Source organism: Centroberyx affinis, unplaced genomic scaffold, assembly GCF_046629955.1.
Source record: "Centroberyx affinis isolate AG114_WGS23_722 - 3 ecotype Tasmania unplaced genomic scaffold, CSIRO-AGI_Caff_v1 ptg001293l_1, whole genome shotgun sequence".
NCBI classification, from domain to species: domain Eukaryota; kingdom Metazoa; phylum Chordata; class Actinopteri; order Beryciformes; family Berycidae; genus Centroberyx; species Centroberyx affinis.
Window position 1 is genome coordinate 349,704 of NW_027279799.1, and position 13,357 is coordinate 363,060.

Here is a 13,357-nt window from a genome sequence, read left to right on the forward strand (position 1 = left end):
AGCGAAAAGAATAATCTCTGTTCTCCAAAAACAGAGTTTTAGTTGCTTAGAAAGACAGAGGGTCTTCCATCCCAGAGACCAGACACAGGGCCAGTTGTGCAGAAACACAGATTTAATGTGGCTTCCTCTCCCCGCCTGACTTAATTTTTCTGCTCCGGTTGCTGAGAAAAGTTGGAGTGGAGTTTTGTGGATCCGGGAGGAGGATTTGGAGGCGCATGTGCCATCTGCTGGATAGAAAATAGACTCAACTCCTCAACATAAGAGGACTCGGTATTTGCCAAAGTCGTTACTTCTGAAGTGCTGTTGATGTGTTTGGTGTAACAATGTATTAATTTAGCCCGCGTGATAAACTGCTCTATCAACAAAATTATGCAATTATGTTATTACAAAGTAGTCTGTGATTGTATTCAATTTATTGGATCACACATCTTTTGCTAGTTGCACATGTAGAGAGAAAAAAATCATTGACCAAAAAAATTTCTTTCCATTCCTGCTGTAGACTTCCTTTAGTTGAGAGAGTGAAGGCTAATTTTGTAGAGCGCTGCAAATTTGTGGTTCAGTTTTAATGGAATAACTGGAATAGCATACAGTATGTGTGGCATTTCTTTGTCAGACATAATATTTCATGAGGGTTTTGATTCTGAAGAACCATTTCAAACCAGTGTAGCCACTTTGGGACTTGGACAACTATGATATTTGTCAGGACACACACATGCTCTGTTTTGTAAATTTTGTAAATTAAACTGATTGCTATTCAATCTGTTCTACAGTTTGTTCTATAATATAAAGGATCTAGTGGTCCCATGCAAATCTGCATGGGGCCACTAGATCCTAGTTCCCCTCCTCACACACACTCACACAGACACACCGATTGCACTCTCATGTCTGAGCCACTGCTGATTGTCAAGTCCCATTATATTCTACTGCACATCAAGGGGAAATGCTATCTGTTCTCTGTACGTCTTTATTTCAGACATCATCCTCACTAATATATGCACACGGTGAGAGGATATGCATCAGGAAAGGCCAACTTCTCCGTCTGTCTCTGCCATCATCTCCCCCACTGAACTACCAGACTGCAACACTGCAAACTGAACCCATTTTACACAAGCATGCACAAGACATAACCTATGCACAGATTATCTAAAAATAAATCTTGTATTTTCAGCTGGTTAATTTGTGTAAACATGACCACACATGACAAAAAACAGCATCTATTTTCACACAGGATATCACGCCACTTTATTTTTCAGAATGAATATGATTATATAGACCTTTTATCTTGGTTGTTCGCCATGGAAAACTAGCTCAAGAGTTCCCTTGAAAATATGAGCCCTGACTAAACAATCTAATAGATTGAAACAAAAAGCTAAAGTTATCAACCATCAACTCATTTCAGGATAAGGTATTGGCATTTATTGAGCATTTCCCTGTTCTCATTTGTAAAGACCATAGTAGAAAAATGGGAATAGCCACGCCACTTTCATTGTTTTGGCTATTCGGTCAGAAGAAAAGGACAGCATTTGCTTCCCTTCAGTCTTCCTCGGGCGTGATTTTTACGAGGTGTGGCGTAACCTTGAAGGATCTGCAGCGTCTGAATTTGGTTCCTGTCTCCCCAATGCTTTTTTTGTGGAAAGGCTTAGAATTCAGGCCAAGTGAGATGGATGTTGCCAAGACTCCGCTGGTAAACTAGTGCTAAAAGGGCCATCCCTTGTGTCCTTTCATTTGGGTTTTGCCATTTACAGGTCCATCATTTCCTCCTCCACAGTCTTTTCACTGGTTTCGACATACCTCTCTTGCACTCCATGAGCTCTGGAGGGTCAAACGTTAAGAAAATACAACAATTCAACGTTCATATTGTCAGACCCAAGTTACAATTGGTATAATGTTGTCATTCTAAAAATATAGCAGAGCGCTTCAGTTTTTCGTTCACCTCCTGTAAAATCTCAAGGTTTGATTTTAACCCAGATGAGTCACTATGAGTCACTAGAAAGATTGGGAAAGGATACAAGTTGAACTGGAAGTCTGCCCCCACAGCAGCTGACATCATGGCCTGCAGATTCCTCTCCTCCAGGTCCCCAAAGCAGTAGCCATTGGCCTTGTCCACTGTCCGTAAGACCTGAGTCATGCTCTCCTTGTCCTAGAGATAGAAAGCAGCAGCACAGGATTAGAGGTTTTCCTATAAAGAATATTTTAAATTGCCTGAAAAAACTCTGTTCTGTTTTGGTGACAAGATATTTGTTTTTGCTTCATAAGAGATGCTATTTTTTCTCTGTTCTCCAGCTTTGCCTCCCTCTCAGTTTGCTCTACTGGATAGCAACATACAGGCACATTTGTAGTACTGCAGCCTTGAGCCTAGGTCACAAGTTTCGTTCATTGAGATCTGTTGTTCTGAGATCAGATATGCATGCGTACAAACTGACCTTTAACCATAAAAGCCCCAACTTTAACTGACCTCCGCTGCTCAGTTTAGTGTCCTTTCTTTCCAAGGTCATGGGTGCTGTGTGTTCCTGCCTTTAAATTTGCTCTGTTAACTACCATGGTAACCAAGGTCACTACTGGCTGCTGAAGTAAAAGGCAGAGAAAACAGAGCAATGCTGCAGGGCCGGGCCTTTTTACCATGATGGGAATAGAGTGCCAACCTGCCATTTGTGTAAATTACAAGTCCCATTCCCAGTGATGGTGCAGTCAACACCCGTCTCTAGACCCACATGTGTCCCACTGGATCAAATCCCAGCAGAACCCTCTCTCCTGCGTCTCCCCTTCTCCCTCTCAGATTTCCTTCTGTCGGTCTCAATCAAGAAAACTTAAGAAGTGGATAATAGAGCGGACAGCCCACTCCACTTTTTCAATAAGTCCAATCTGTCTGCAGCAAATTTATGCAATGTTCAATTTAGAATGCTAAAAATGATTTGACATTTTGTCCACAGTGAATTCATGTGGGAGTCGCAGTGTCTGGACCAGTTCTACTGTATATGGATGTGGAGTGGGTACTAACACCCTTCACATCCCATCTACAAAAATAAAATGAAGGCGCTGTACTAACATTGTCCAGCCACCATCTGTCATCAGCCTCAGACCTTATCCATATTCAATATTTTTTTCTCTCATAGAAAAGAAATAAAAAATGAAAAACACACCAGACAGTAATTTTAGTGAGCCTACTATTGGGCGCAAAGTTTGTTTTCAGTCAATAAGAGTGTTATCAGTCAGATATTAAACTGGGACAAAAACTATGATGCTGGGACATTTACATCTTTTCATCCTGCTCATACACATAAACTGGGCCTACAAGCCTCCAGTTCCCCATATGAGAGAGAGGCATTTGGTAAAGTTAGTCAGGCTACATTAGCTCTGTGATTTTTGGATTTAGCTCAGAGCAGACCTCAGATTTGGTAGTCACTGAGCTGTAACCTATTCTAAAATGACAGGCTTGTAGTGTGGCCCAGTGCTGCAATATAACGCTGTTAACATCTCACAGAACACGGAGGTCGCTCATCGTCTTGCTCTCCACTGGACTGTTATTGTCAAAATAAACTTGATCTATCTGAAAATCAGTATTGATTGCCACTACATGGAAATACAGCCATCTGTTGTAGCTTCCTTACTTTTCTTCCTGATTTAGACATTATCAAGTTACATTAAACAACACTGGGTTAAACACAGAAACAAGAAAGAATGTTACCTGAAACCCTATAAATCTATTAGAGCACAGAATTGTCTGTACGCGCCTATACAACATCAACTGTGACTCAAACACTTCTTATTGTATCTGGTGATTTATAATGAAGAAATTGAAATATTTTGGAGTCAAGAGAGTTAGGATTATTGAACAGAGCTGTTGAGAGCTATCAATTACACTATTTAACAAAAACAACTATATGCTAATATACCCTGCATTAATTAAAGTAGGGTAAATTAATTTAAGTTCATATGGTTGATGATGGCTGTGTACAACTGGCCTTAAGACACGCATTAAGCTGCATTCTGTACCACCTAAACCCTTTTCTGGATCAGGAAATCCACAGTGACCTTATTCACTGAAACAGCTTGTAGTTGAACGGACATACTTATATAATATATGGAATACTTAGTCCTCATGGCTGGAATACACTATAATCAGTATATAATACTGAGGGCCACCAGGGGTTATTTATTGTGATGTACAACAACAAATGGTTCAAAGACAGCAAACTGGCAGTGATACCTGTACATTGAGAGGCACAAAGGAGACCAGGCTGTAATCTTGTATGACCTCGGCCAGTTTCTCATTTAGATGGTGGAATTTCTTAAAGAAGGGGTCTGCAGCCAGGTGATCGAGGAGATAGGTCAGGTCCATGACCTCTGTGTAGAAGTCCAGGTTAAAGGCTGTCACAGAATAGACAGAAAAAATAAACATGCCTCAATACTTTGTACAGATGGTAGTTGTGAAATTACTAGTGCATGCCTGAAAAATATGAGTAAGAATTCTCAGTCTTCATTTGTAACATCTGTTTTTTCTTCAGTCAATCCAACAACCCTCATCTCAACTCACCCAGTTTGCCATACTGCTCAATCAAGTCCATCTTGGAGAGGACGTTGACGTGGGGAAGCTCCACATGCAGCATGGTGGACAGGGAGGTGCACAGCACAGAGATGAACTTGGCTGGGTCAGCGCAGTAATGAGAGTCCACAAGGTGCACTGCAGTCAGCTGAAAGAAGGGAGGAAGTGAGGGTGAATGATAAAACCAATAAACACATTGTATTTCATCTGAACATTACAGGATTTATGTTGCACATACACTTAGTGAACGATGAGACAATAAAACAATTCTGCTAATGTCTCTTTTTTTTTTAGGGGGAAAAAGCATATAATGCACATGAATCAATACAGCAAGAATGCTTAGCTGTGAGATATAAGATATAAGAATGAGGTGGTGCATACTGAGCATCAGAGAGGACTCATGTTCATTTCCCTCTCTAAATCTTGAAGCTCACCCTGAAATTCCACTTGGCGAGTTGTGAGAAAATGTTCTTCACTGAGCTCTGGTGGGTGTAAAGTTCCACCTGTCCAGGACAGTCAAACAGGAAGTAACAGTCATTGTGCTCTTTCAGTTTGTTTTCCAACCAGTCCAGATTTTTCTCAAGATACTCCATACAGTACAGCAGCCCACCGTTGGGCCCAAGCTTCAAGCCCTCCATCACATCGTCCAGGGTGACCAGCTCTGAAATATCCACAGCACAAGGATACGGCAGCCCCTCGTTAGCAGGGTCCATGTTCACCACAACCACCTTGCGTCCCAGCTGACCCAGGAAGTCATGCATTCCTTGGCAGTAGGTGGTTTTGCCTGAACCTGGGGGGCCAATAACCACCTGGCCGAAGCATAGTGATGGGGGTGCTGCAGGCTGGCCGGACATGGTTAGGGTGCCTGGTCACTCAGCAGCTTGAGAGGTTCACATCTGATGGGACCAGGGTGTAGTGAGGCCAGATGTGCTGTCCCTGGTAGGACAACAGGCTCCAGCTAGGGTGTTACCTGGCAGACACACACCTGTCAGTGTCAGATAAAAGTATTGAAGGGGCTGTAACCAAGTTCAGCCTTTACTTTGTAACACTGTGGAATCAAAAACGACTAAAACTAAACCTACTAAAACTGATGAACTCCCACAACTACAAGTAAAACGTATTAAAACTGATAGTTAGCCAAAAATTAACAAGGCAAATCTTGGAATGGTCACCCTGTGCTAACGATGTGAGCTAGTTAGCTAAAGGTATTGTGACAAAAGTGACAAAAGTGACCCGAAAGCTAAAGTGATATGTCATTCTTATTATACTATTGTGGACTTACCCCAGCGAAGTTACCGGTACCCGAAAATGTAAAGCAAGTAGGCTAGTGACCAATATGAACATCTGCCGCCGTTACATTTGTGTGCGCACAAGCGTTGCTAGCTGACTGGCTCAGGCTCACTCTGAAGTACTTCCGGGTTACGTCACCGAGGTGTCAAAATAAAAGCAACTTTTGCCCTCTAATACCATGTCTAATACGAAGTGTTACAAACGTGAAGATACAACAGCTCTATCAAGGTACTTGATGTATTCTTTCATCTAGCTACACGTGTAGTTATTACATTCTTATTACCATCAATCTATGTATTGCAGTTGCGTAATATTATCATCGAAAAAACAAGTTATTATAAGTGAGTGAGCACTTTAAACATAAAATTAAGAACAGTAAAAGCAAAATGACAAAATCAACACAAGTGAAACGAAAGGTTTGAAAAACATGTTTTAATAGAGCGGAGTGATGTATAAATACAATAAAATTAAAAAATTAAAAAAAAGTTTACAAGAAAGTCATCTTCGTGGTCCAATGCTGCCACCTGGCTGCCAGCCTCTGTACTTCATACTGGTGTTTGGTTGGCGTCTCAGTAAGGTATCGCCTTCATCTACGTCTTTGGGTTTATCAAACACTGTGGTTATATGAAAGCCTGGTCTGGCCTTCTTTACAGGGCCTGAGTTCAACTTCTCTCCATGATATCTGCACAAAAACAAGGAAATGCACAATAGCATCATGAAAACATTCTGAAATAACGATGTCCTCTCACATACCAATACACAGTTCTCTTTAGTCAATTCTGTGTTTCTGTTTTTACTCACCCAAAGCCCCTTTTGCAGTTGGGATGTTGTCCCTCATTCTCAAGGGCCTCAGGGATCCCAGCCTGACTGTTCCCCAGCCCTTCACCATCCTTCCAGCCCTGCCTCTCCATCACACGACGGCCAACACCCTAACCCAGGAAAATATATGAAGAAAATGTCTAGTATAGGCTATGGTACACAGAATTAGAGCTGCAACGATGAATCGATGAATCGATTAGTTGTCAACTATTAAATTAATCACCAACTATTTTGATAATCGATTAATCGGTTTGAGTAATTTTTTAAGACAAATAAGTCAAAATTCTCTGATTCCAGCTTCTTAAATGTGAATATTTTCTGGTTTCTTTACTCCTCTTTGACAGTAAACTGAATATCTTTGGGTTGTGGACAAAACAAGACATTTGAGGACGTCATCTTGGGCTTTGGGAAACACTGATCGACATTTTTCACCATTTTCTGACATTTAATAGACCAAACAACTAATCGATTAATCGAGAAAATAATCGACAGATTAATCGACAATGAAAATAATCGTTAGGCAAGTTTATTTATTTATATAGCACATTAGTTAGTTTCAGCCCTACACAGAATGGAGTCAAATTAATTGCTGTGGAGACCTCCTTACCTTAGTGAACTTCTCAAAGCTGCCAATAGTCTGGCTGTGTCCTGACCTATCTTCAAGGCCATCCCTCAGCCTCTTTTCATACCGCATGCGGACATAGTCACGGGAGTCCATGTCCCCTCCATCTGTGGGAGGAAGATCTGAGTTAAAGGCAATCTGGCTCCACAGGAATAATTAACACTTTGTGCATTTTCTCTGTGGTTCCGTTTGTCAATCAAGGTAACAACAGTTGAATAATAGTGAATTTTAGTTACCTTTGTCATAGTAAACGCTCATGTCAACATCCCAATCGTCTGCTGTTTGTTCATCAAAATCTAAAGAAAGGGAGTAAAGAGACATAATCAATATTTCATCAAGCAAATATATTTCATGTATGGCAGTGGTATTCAACCCTGGTCTTCTGGACCCAGAGTACTGCTGGTTTTCATAACCGGGACTGATTTAGATCTGGGACATCAGGTGAATGCAGTTAACCACCTAATAGGACAGAAAACCAGTGTTACTCCGGGTCCGGACGACTGAAGTTGGTAACAACTGAGTTATGTCTTGATACAAACAATTAAATAAACTCATCTTATTCCTGTACATAAGTTTGTTAAGTTTGTAGAATTTATTTTCCATTTTAACAGAGTAGAGCACTTTGTGTAAATTTACAGAAAAAATCCAAATAAATGTTATTTCAATCATTTGGGAGCATAATAAAATGTGCAATAAAGTCAAAAATTTAGATTTTTTTTTTACAACTGTATCGTTAATGTTAGTTTTTGTTGTATACCTCCTTCTTCCTCCTGCCAGTACTGGGCGTCAGTATAGAACACCAGGCCTGAACCCCCCTTTTCCCATTTCAGCTCAATCTCCTCTTCATACAGCCTCTCCTTGCTTCGCTCCTGGCTTGTTACATCCTCATGCAAAGCTTCATGGCGCTCCCACTCCTCACAGCGGTCATCATCCTGCAGCCGACAAGAAAAACAAATGATGATGGCAATTCTTCCAGCCCAATATCATAGCCTAGACATCTTACCACTAATAACAACGCACAAACGTATATAAACCCACATCATCTGCATTTGACTGCACATCCTCCTCTTCCTCCTTTGGGTCATCAGTGTCTGTTGTTTCTGGGTGGTCACCTAGCTGCCTGGGTCCTGAGGGTGGAGCGGCCACACCGCCTGGCCCTGATATTTCGTGTCCAGCAGCTGTGAAGATATTCTCTTCTGTGGCTGGTACTGTGCGGGTGTCGTAGTACTGGAAAGGCACGTTGCCATAGCGACGGTTGGAACTGGTCTTCGGGAAAGTGAGGCCCAACTTGCGGATGAGGCGCGGAGGCAGACGACACGACTGGATGAGCTGCAGGAATACTTTCACTGGTGTGCCCACATTCCCATTCTGCATCAGGGAGGGTGGGTTTAGCTCGCATAAGCCTTTGAGGTCAGCCTCTGTGAAACGCTCTGTTAAGGACACACGGTGCCGCTGCTCAGACTTTGTCTTATAGGGGAAGGAGTCCTCATCTGAAACAATAATAACAAAAAACTTCATTTGTATAGCGCCTTTCAAAACAGAGTTGCATACAAAGTGCTTTATGTTAACATTAACATAAAAAACAAAACAAGAAAAGACAAAAGATGTTGTAAAATGACAGCAACATACAACATTAAATCAGTGCAAAACACAGATCAACTTAAAACAACAAACCTAGAAGCAATGAGATAAGAGCATAACATACTGACAACCACTACTTATGGAAATATCAGATAATCAGATAATTCCTGCACTCTTTCTCTCGGAGTAAGGATCTCAAGTAGGAAAAGCAAGTCTATAAAAGTGTGTTTTAAGCAGAGAGACTGATCTGATAATTTACTGATCTTCTTAACCTAACATTCTCAGGCAAGAAATCAAATGCAATGTAATTAGGACACCTTGAATGGCACAACAGAAACATACCATGGCCGGGCCAAACATAAGGTTGGTGTCTACTAACCTGTGTCATATGAAACTTTTACTCTCTTGATAACACAACGTCTCGCCAGCCAGTTTCCTTTCGAGTCGATCCACTGGTTCCCTGCGTACATCTTGATAAATCTGTCAGCTTCCTTAGCATGGACTGAGACTATACAACAACATGATTTCACGCCTTGCTTCGACGAGGAACTGTCTTTTGTGGTCTCCGAAGATGTCGAGCTGCCCTCCTTGCTGTCGTCCAACGGTCCAGTTTCAGGTCTGTGTTTCGGGTCCTCGGACTCCTTTGAGCCCTCGGACTCTCTGAGAACCTCCGGCCGGTGTCGATAGTGGAAACACTGGAAACCACCGCTTTCTATGAACTGGCTGAAGTAATTTCTGAGGTCCGCCGAACGAAAGGCGGCAGGAATATTACTAATTGCAAGATACACAAGTGGTACGGAGTCCGCCATGATTGTTTATTTCTGGTCTGTATCGTCCTACGTCATCGGAACGACGTCCCCAAGCGTACGTCAGATCCGCCTAGGACGTGATTCCAACGAAACCTTCTCCCTACTACTATCAAGACAGTGACTCATTTGTAAGAAATTATCCGTACAATTGTCTAATATTACACAAAAAATAATCAATAGTTAGCTTGCAGGATAGATAGTGAATGCATTCAGCAGCTAATTTATGCAAGAACCTTCGTGATTATTCATAAAACAAACAGGGACACATGCTAAACAAAACTGGCAAAATAGTTTTTCCTAATTTAAACACATGTCTAGGTGTCACAACGCTATCATTAACTTACTAAACATTATACTGTTTGGCTAAATCAAATAAGCGTAACGCAGAAAAAAAAATACTCCCTTCCAAAAACAAGCGGTTTAGTTTGCCTAACAGGTTTTAAGCGAAGACGGAAATAGGCAGAGGTGACACCTCTCGCTTTGCCCAAAGACTTTCTGATTTCATGTTGTCCCTGGCTCAGTGTCTTATTAAATACAAAGCTACTGTATTTTCAGTCCAAACTCTGTAGTGTCGCCCAAAACATTTTAAATCCAAGCTCTAACCAAGACTTAATAAACCAGTGACAAATTAAACTCATCATAAATCTCACATTAAATAAGATTAAAGTAAAATGTAAAGCCTATTAAGACAATATGAAAACCTTACACATGAATCCTTTTTTTTTCCCTATCAGAGACGAGAAATGTGAGAGCTCGGTCTATTAGAGTTCATTAACCCAGAGGCTACGCCTTCCGTTGGCCTTCAACTCAGCTTTTATTACAGTGTTTTGATAGTAATAGGCAGTAAAATTACCTGGCTTCTGGATCCTGACATCACTACACATCACTTTACACACTCATTGTTCAACACTTTTTTTTTATGAATTAGTCATAACCTGTCCTGACCCGTGGGAGGATATGTAGGCTTAGTCCTACAAATTAAGAGTGTTGAGCATTTTTGGGACTTAAAGACAGGGAGGATATACAAATGAAAAATTAGTATTCAAAACCTGTAGTGTGTACAGGTAAGTTTGTTGGGATCTTACTTTGGGTTTATAATGATGAAAATCAAGACAGCCAGAGGGCTTTAACACAATGTCCCTGCTGAAACCAGAGCCTTTTGTAGATCAGGGCTGGTGTACAACTGAAAGATTCAAAATTTCTAAAGACACATACACATAGGCCTATCCTGTAAGCTGTACACGCACATGCACAACTGCACTTGTTTAGATCTTATATTTTTTAGGTATGCAATGAAGAAAATCCAGGCAGTCAGACAGGCCTATAGATCAGAGTCATGGATCCATTTTGACCCTCAGCCCCACTGAGCATTCTGGTTTTCATTTCATGGGTCTTTCTTGAATGGTTGCAAGGATATCTTGTTGGACAGACACACAGACACAACAACTACATCTCCATATTCCGTAATATAAAAACTAAAGTGAAATAAACCAATAGGGAGCCTGGAAGAGAAGAAATCTTTTTTTACAGACCCAAAATACTTGAACAACCTTTTTTTGGCTTCTTTTTTTTTGCAAACCATGAGATTTTCCCAGCCTGTTAAGGACAGTGACATATCTGTCTGATTACAGGTGTTTTCAGCCTACTTTCGTAATTATATTTTCTTTGAGACCTTGTGTCCCTTACTCTAACAACATCATTTATTACTGTTAAATTATTCTAAATAAAGGATATTGATTAAAACAGGTGCTTGTTACAAGCAAGTGACATTTTTCTCCTACATTTTTATCATTAAAACTGAGCAAAATTAAAATGTAGTCATTTTTTTTAGCATGTATAATTTCTTACTATTTCAGTAAACACACACCTATTTAGTGATATCATCAAATTAAGATTAAAAAATACCATCATAACAGGGTAGGCAAAACACTTTTAATTGGCCATTTGTTTGATGTGAGGCATTATTACCTTCAAAAAGTGTCAAAATAGTCATAATCACTTATTGGTCTTTAACTTTAAAATCAGCAAATCTTAACAACGTTTCATTTTACTTTTCATTTAGCAGCTGTGAAGACAAAAGATATTTAAACCAGGAAATGCAAAAACAATATTTTATTTTGTATATTTGTAATTGAACTTGAATGAATTACATGAATGAGTAGGCCTACATGACACCCTCCCCCCAGTGCAATTAAATAATTATGGGCTCATATATCATTTTTATGGTACATTTGGCCTAACCATGTATGAAAATCTATTTGGAATTTGAGTTTGTTTACATTTAAGACTAAAAGGATTTGTACTGAGGACTGAACTGGAACCGCAGTGGGAATGACTCTCACCTTTGGGTTGATGACCTTGTGAAAAGGGACCCAGGCAAATGAACCTGTATTGCATTAGCAGTGGGTCAAGGCCAAGTGTCAGGTCCAGGACATGGTGTCCATCACGCACACTGATGAAATGGTAGCCTACTGCACCAGCACCAGGAGTTCAATGACCCAGGAAAGCTAAATACTGGAAAAACAAAAATCCTTATGAAGAAGGGTTATTGGGATTCTGTAGCATGGATGATCGCCATGCTCACATATTTCTTCATATTTATCCAGTGATTGTGTTTTTTTATTACAATCTGAACTTTGTAGTGCTGTTACAGTCAAACCTTGTAATGACTTATTTAGGGATACACAACAGTATTGTGAAAATAATAAAAACATAAACAAGGCCTGGACATTCTTCAGGTGCCAGCCAGCCATTACATCATGCTTCATCTGCTGCAGAGTGTTTCGCTTCTTCGATTGCAGAACACAGCAGTTGCTCCATTTATGGAATGAAGGACAGTTTTTTTTTTTTGTTTTTTTACTGCCTTGGTGGAGATAAGTGTCTGTCCTCCGTGCCCGTCTCTGCCTGCTCCTAACCTCTATAAACACAGGCCTTATCACAGGCATTTACAACTGTCAGCACGCTGTGTGATTACTGTCGCTGGATGGCTGCTGAGTGTATTATGGGTCACACTGAAGAAAGCACAACTCAGATCACATTCTGGAATATAATGTAGTGCGTGTGATCATATATGAGACTGCAGTCTGTTATGATTCCTGTCAGTTATTGTGAGTATGGACATGTCTCGCATGAATAACACCTGTATCGTAATGAGATCACCCCAGGAAAGAAAATGAGGCTACAAAACCTCTTCTGGAGGGTCGTGTGGAGAAAAGAGTGAAGAGACAGGTGAAGTAAAACAATCATTTGGTGACTGGTGCTGCCAGTTGTGTCTGGCACATAATCTCTTTATTGCAGTCATTCACTCCATGAACTGACCTTGACTCCGCTGCTCTCTGGTGCAGATACTCCTCTGGGGCCTACAGCGTTATGACAGGTTACACAGCTTGTGCTTCAGGTGCCTCATCTAAGGTAAAAGAGCAGAACATATTATATAATTAGTGTGTGAGATATCTGTAGCATCATACCTTGTGGTGTACCTGTTGGTAAACGTCCTGACCAGAGGAACTCCGTCTGTGAGGATTTGCTGTTTGTTTATTTGTCACAATAATAAACCAATTTGCTTATCAGCCTCAAACCTCGGTGCAAGGCACAGAGAAGATAACAAATTAGGGTAGATCATCAGCCCTACTAATTAATATGACAGGTGGAACATTTGTACCAACAAGTAATAGACACCTTAAATTAGAATGC

The 13,357-nt window shown here is 40.6% G+C and overlaps 2 protein-coding genes across 4 annotated transcripts; both read right to left on the reverse strand.

Annotated features, from left to right (window-relative positions):
* Positions 1-965: 965 nt before the first annotated feature.
* Positions 966-5,946, reverse strand: gpn2 (GPN-loop GTPase 2). 2 transcript variants are annotated; one of them, XM_071525470.1, is made up of 6 exons: positions 5,826-5,946; positions 4,978-5,528; positions 4,535-4,691; positions 4,208-4,368; positions 2,010-2,140; positions 966-1,812 (listed from the first exon to the last, which is right to left on the reverse strand). In XM_071525470.1, the coding sequence occupies exons 2-6, from the start codon at positions 5,395-5,397 to the stop codon at positions 1,740-1,742; spliced, it is 942 nt and encodes a 313-aa protein (XP_071381571.1). In that variant the 5' UTR covers positions 5,398-5,528; positions 5,826-5,946; the 3' UTR covers positions 966-1,739. The 2 variants fall into 2 exon arrangements, with proteins under 2 accessions (XP_071381571.1, XP_071381572.1); XM_071525471.1 differs by having other exon boundaries at positions 4,978-5,513; positions 5,826-5,935.
* Positions 5,947-6,265: 319 nt separating this feature from the next.
* gpatch3 (G patch domain containing 3) lies at positions 6,266-9,681 on the reverse strand. 2 transcript variants are annotated; one of them, XM_071525477.1, is made up of 8 exons: positions 9,524-9,681; positions 9,235-9,493; positions 8,313-8,764; positions 8,032-8,206; positions 7,511-7,570; positions 7,260-7,381; positions 6,635-6,762; positions 6,266-6,515 (listed from the first exon to the last, which is right to left on the reverse strand). In XM_071525477.1, the coding sequence occupies exons 1-8, from the start codon at positions 9,662-9,664 to the stop codon at positions 6,332-6,334; spliced, it is 1,521 nt and encodes a 506-aa protein (XP_071381578.1). In that variant the 5' UTR covers positions 9,665-9,681; the 3' UTR covers positions 6,266-6,331. The 2 variants fall into 2 exon arrangements, with proteins under 2 accessions (XP_071381578.1, XP_071381577.1); XM_071525476.1 differs by having other exon boundaries at positions 9,235-9,681.
* Positions 9,682-13,357: the final 3,676 nt, after the last annotated feature.

Excerpts from the sequence above, each read along its gene's own strand:
- gpn2 (XM_071525470.1), bottom strand. The coding sequence starts at position 5,397 with ATGTCCGGCCAGCCTGCAGCACCCCCATCACTATGCTTCGGCCAGGTG. Across the intron at positions 4,369-4,534 it reads TGAGCAGTATGGCAAACTGG|CCTTTAACCTGGACTTCTAC; the intron begins GTGAGTTGAGAT and ends ATTCTGTGACAG. Across the intron at positions 1,813-2,009 it reads GCAGACTTCCAGTTCAACTT|AGCTCATGGAGTGCAAGAGA; the intron begins GTATCCTTTCCC and ends TTGACCCTCCAG.
- gpatch3 (XM_071525476.1), bottom strand. The coding sequence starts at position 9,664 with ATGGCGGACTCCGTACCACTTGTGTATCTTGCAATTAGTAATATTCCT. Across the intron at positions 7,571-8,031 it reads CTGGCAGGAGGAAGAAGGAG|ATTTTGATGAACAAACAGCA; the intron begins GTATACAACAAA and ends CCCTTTCTTTAG. Across the intron at positions 6,763-7,259 it reads GCTTTGAGAAGTTCACTAAG|GGTGTTGGCCGTCGTGTGAT; the intron begins GTAAGGAGGTCT and ends TTCCTGGGTTAG.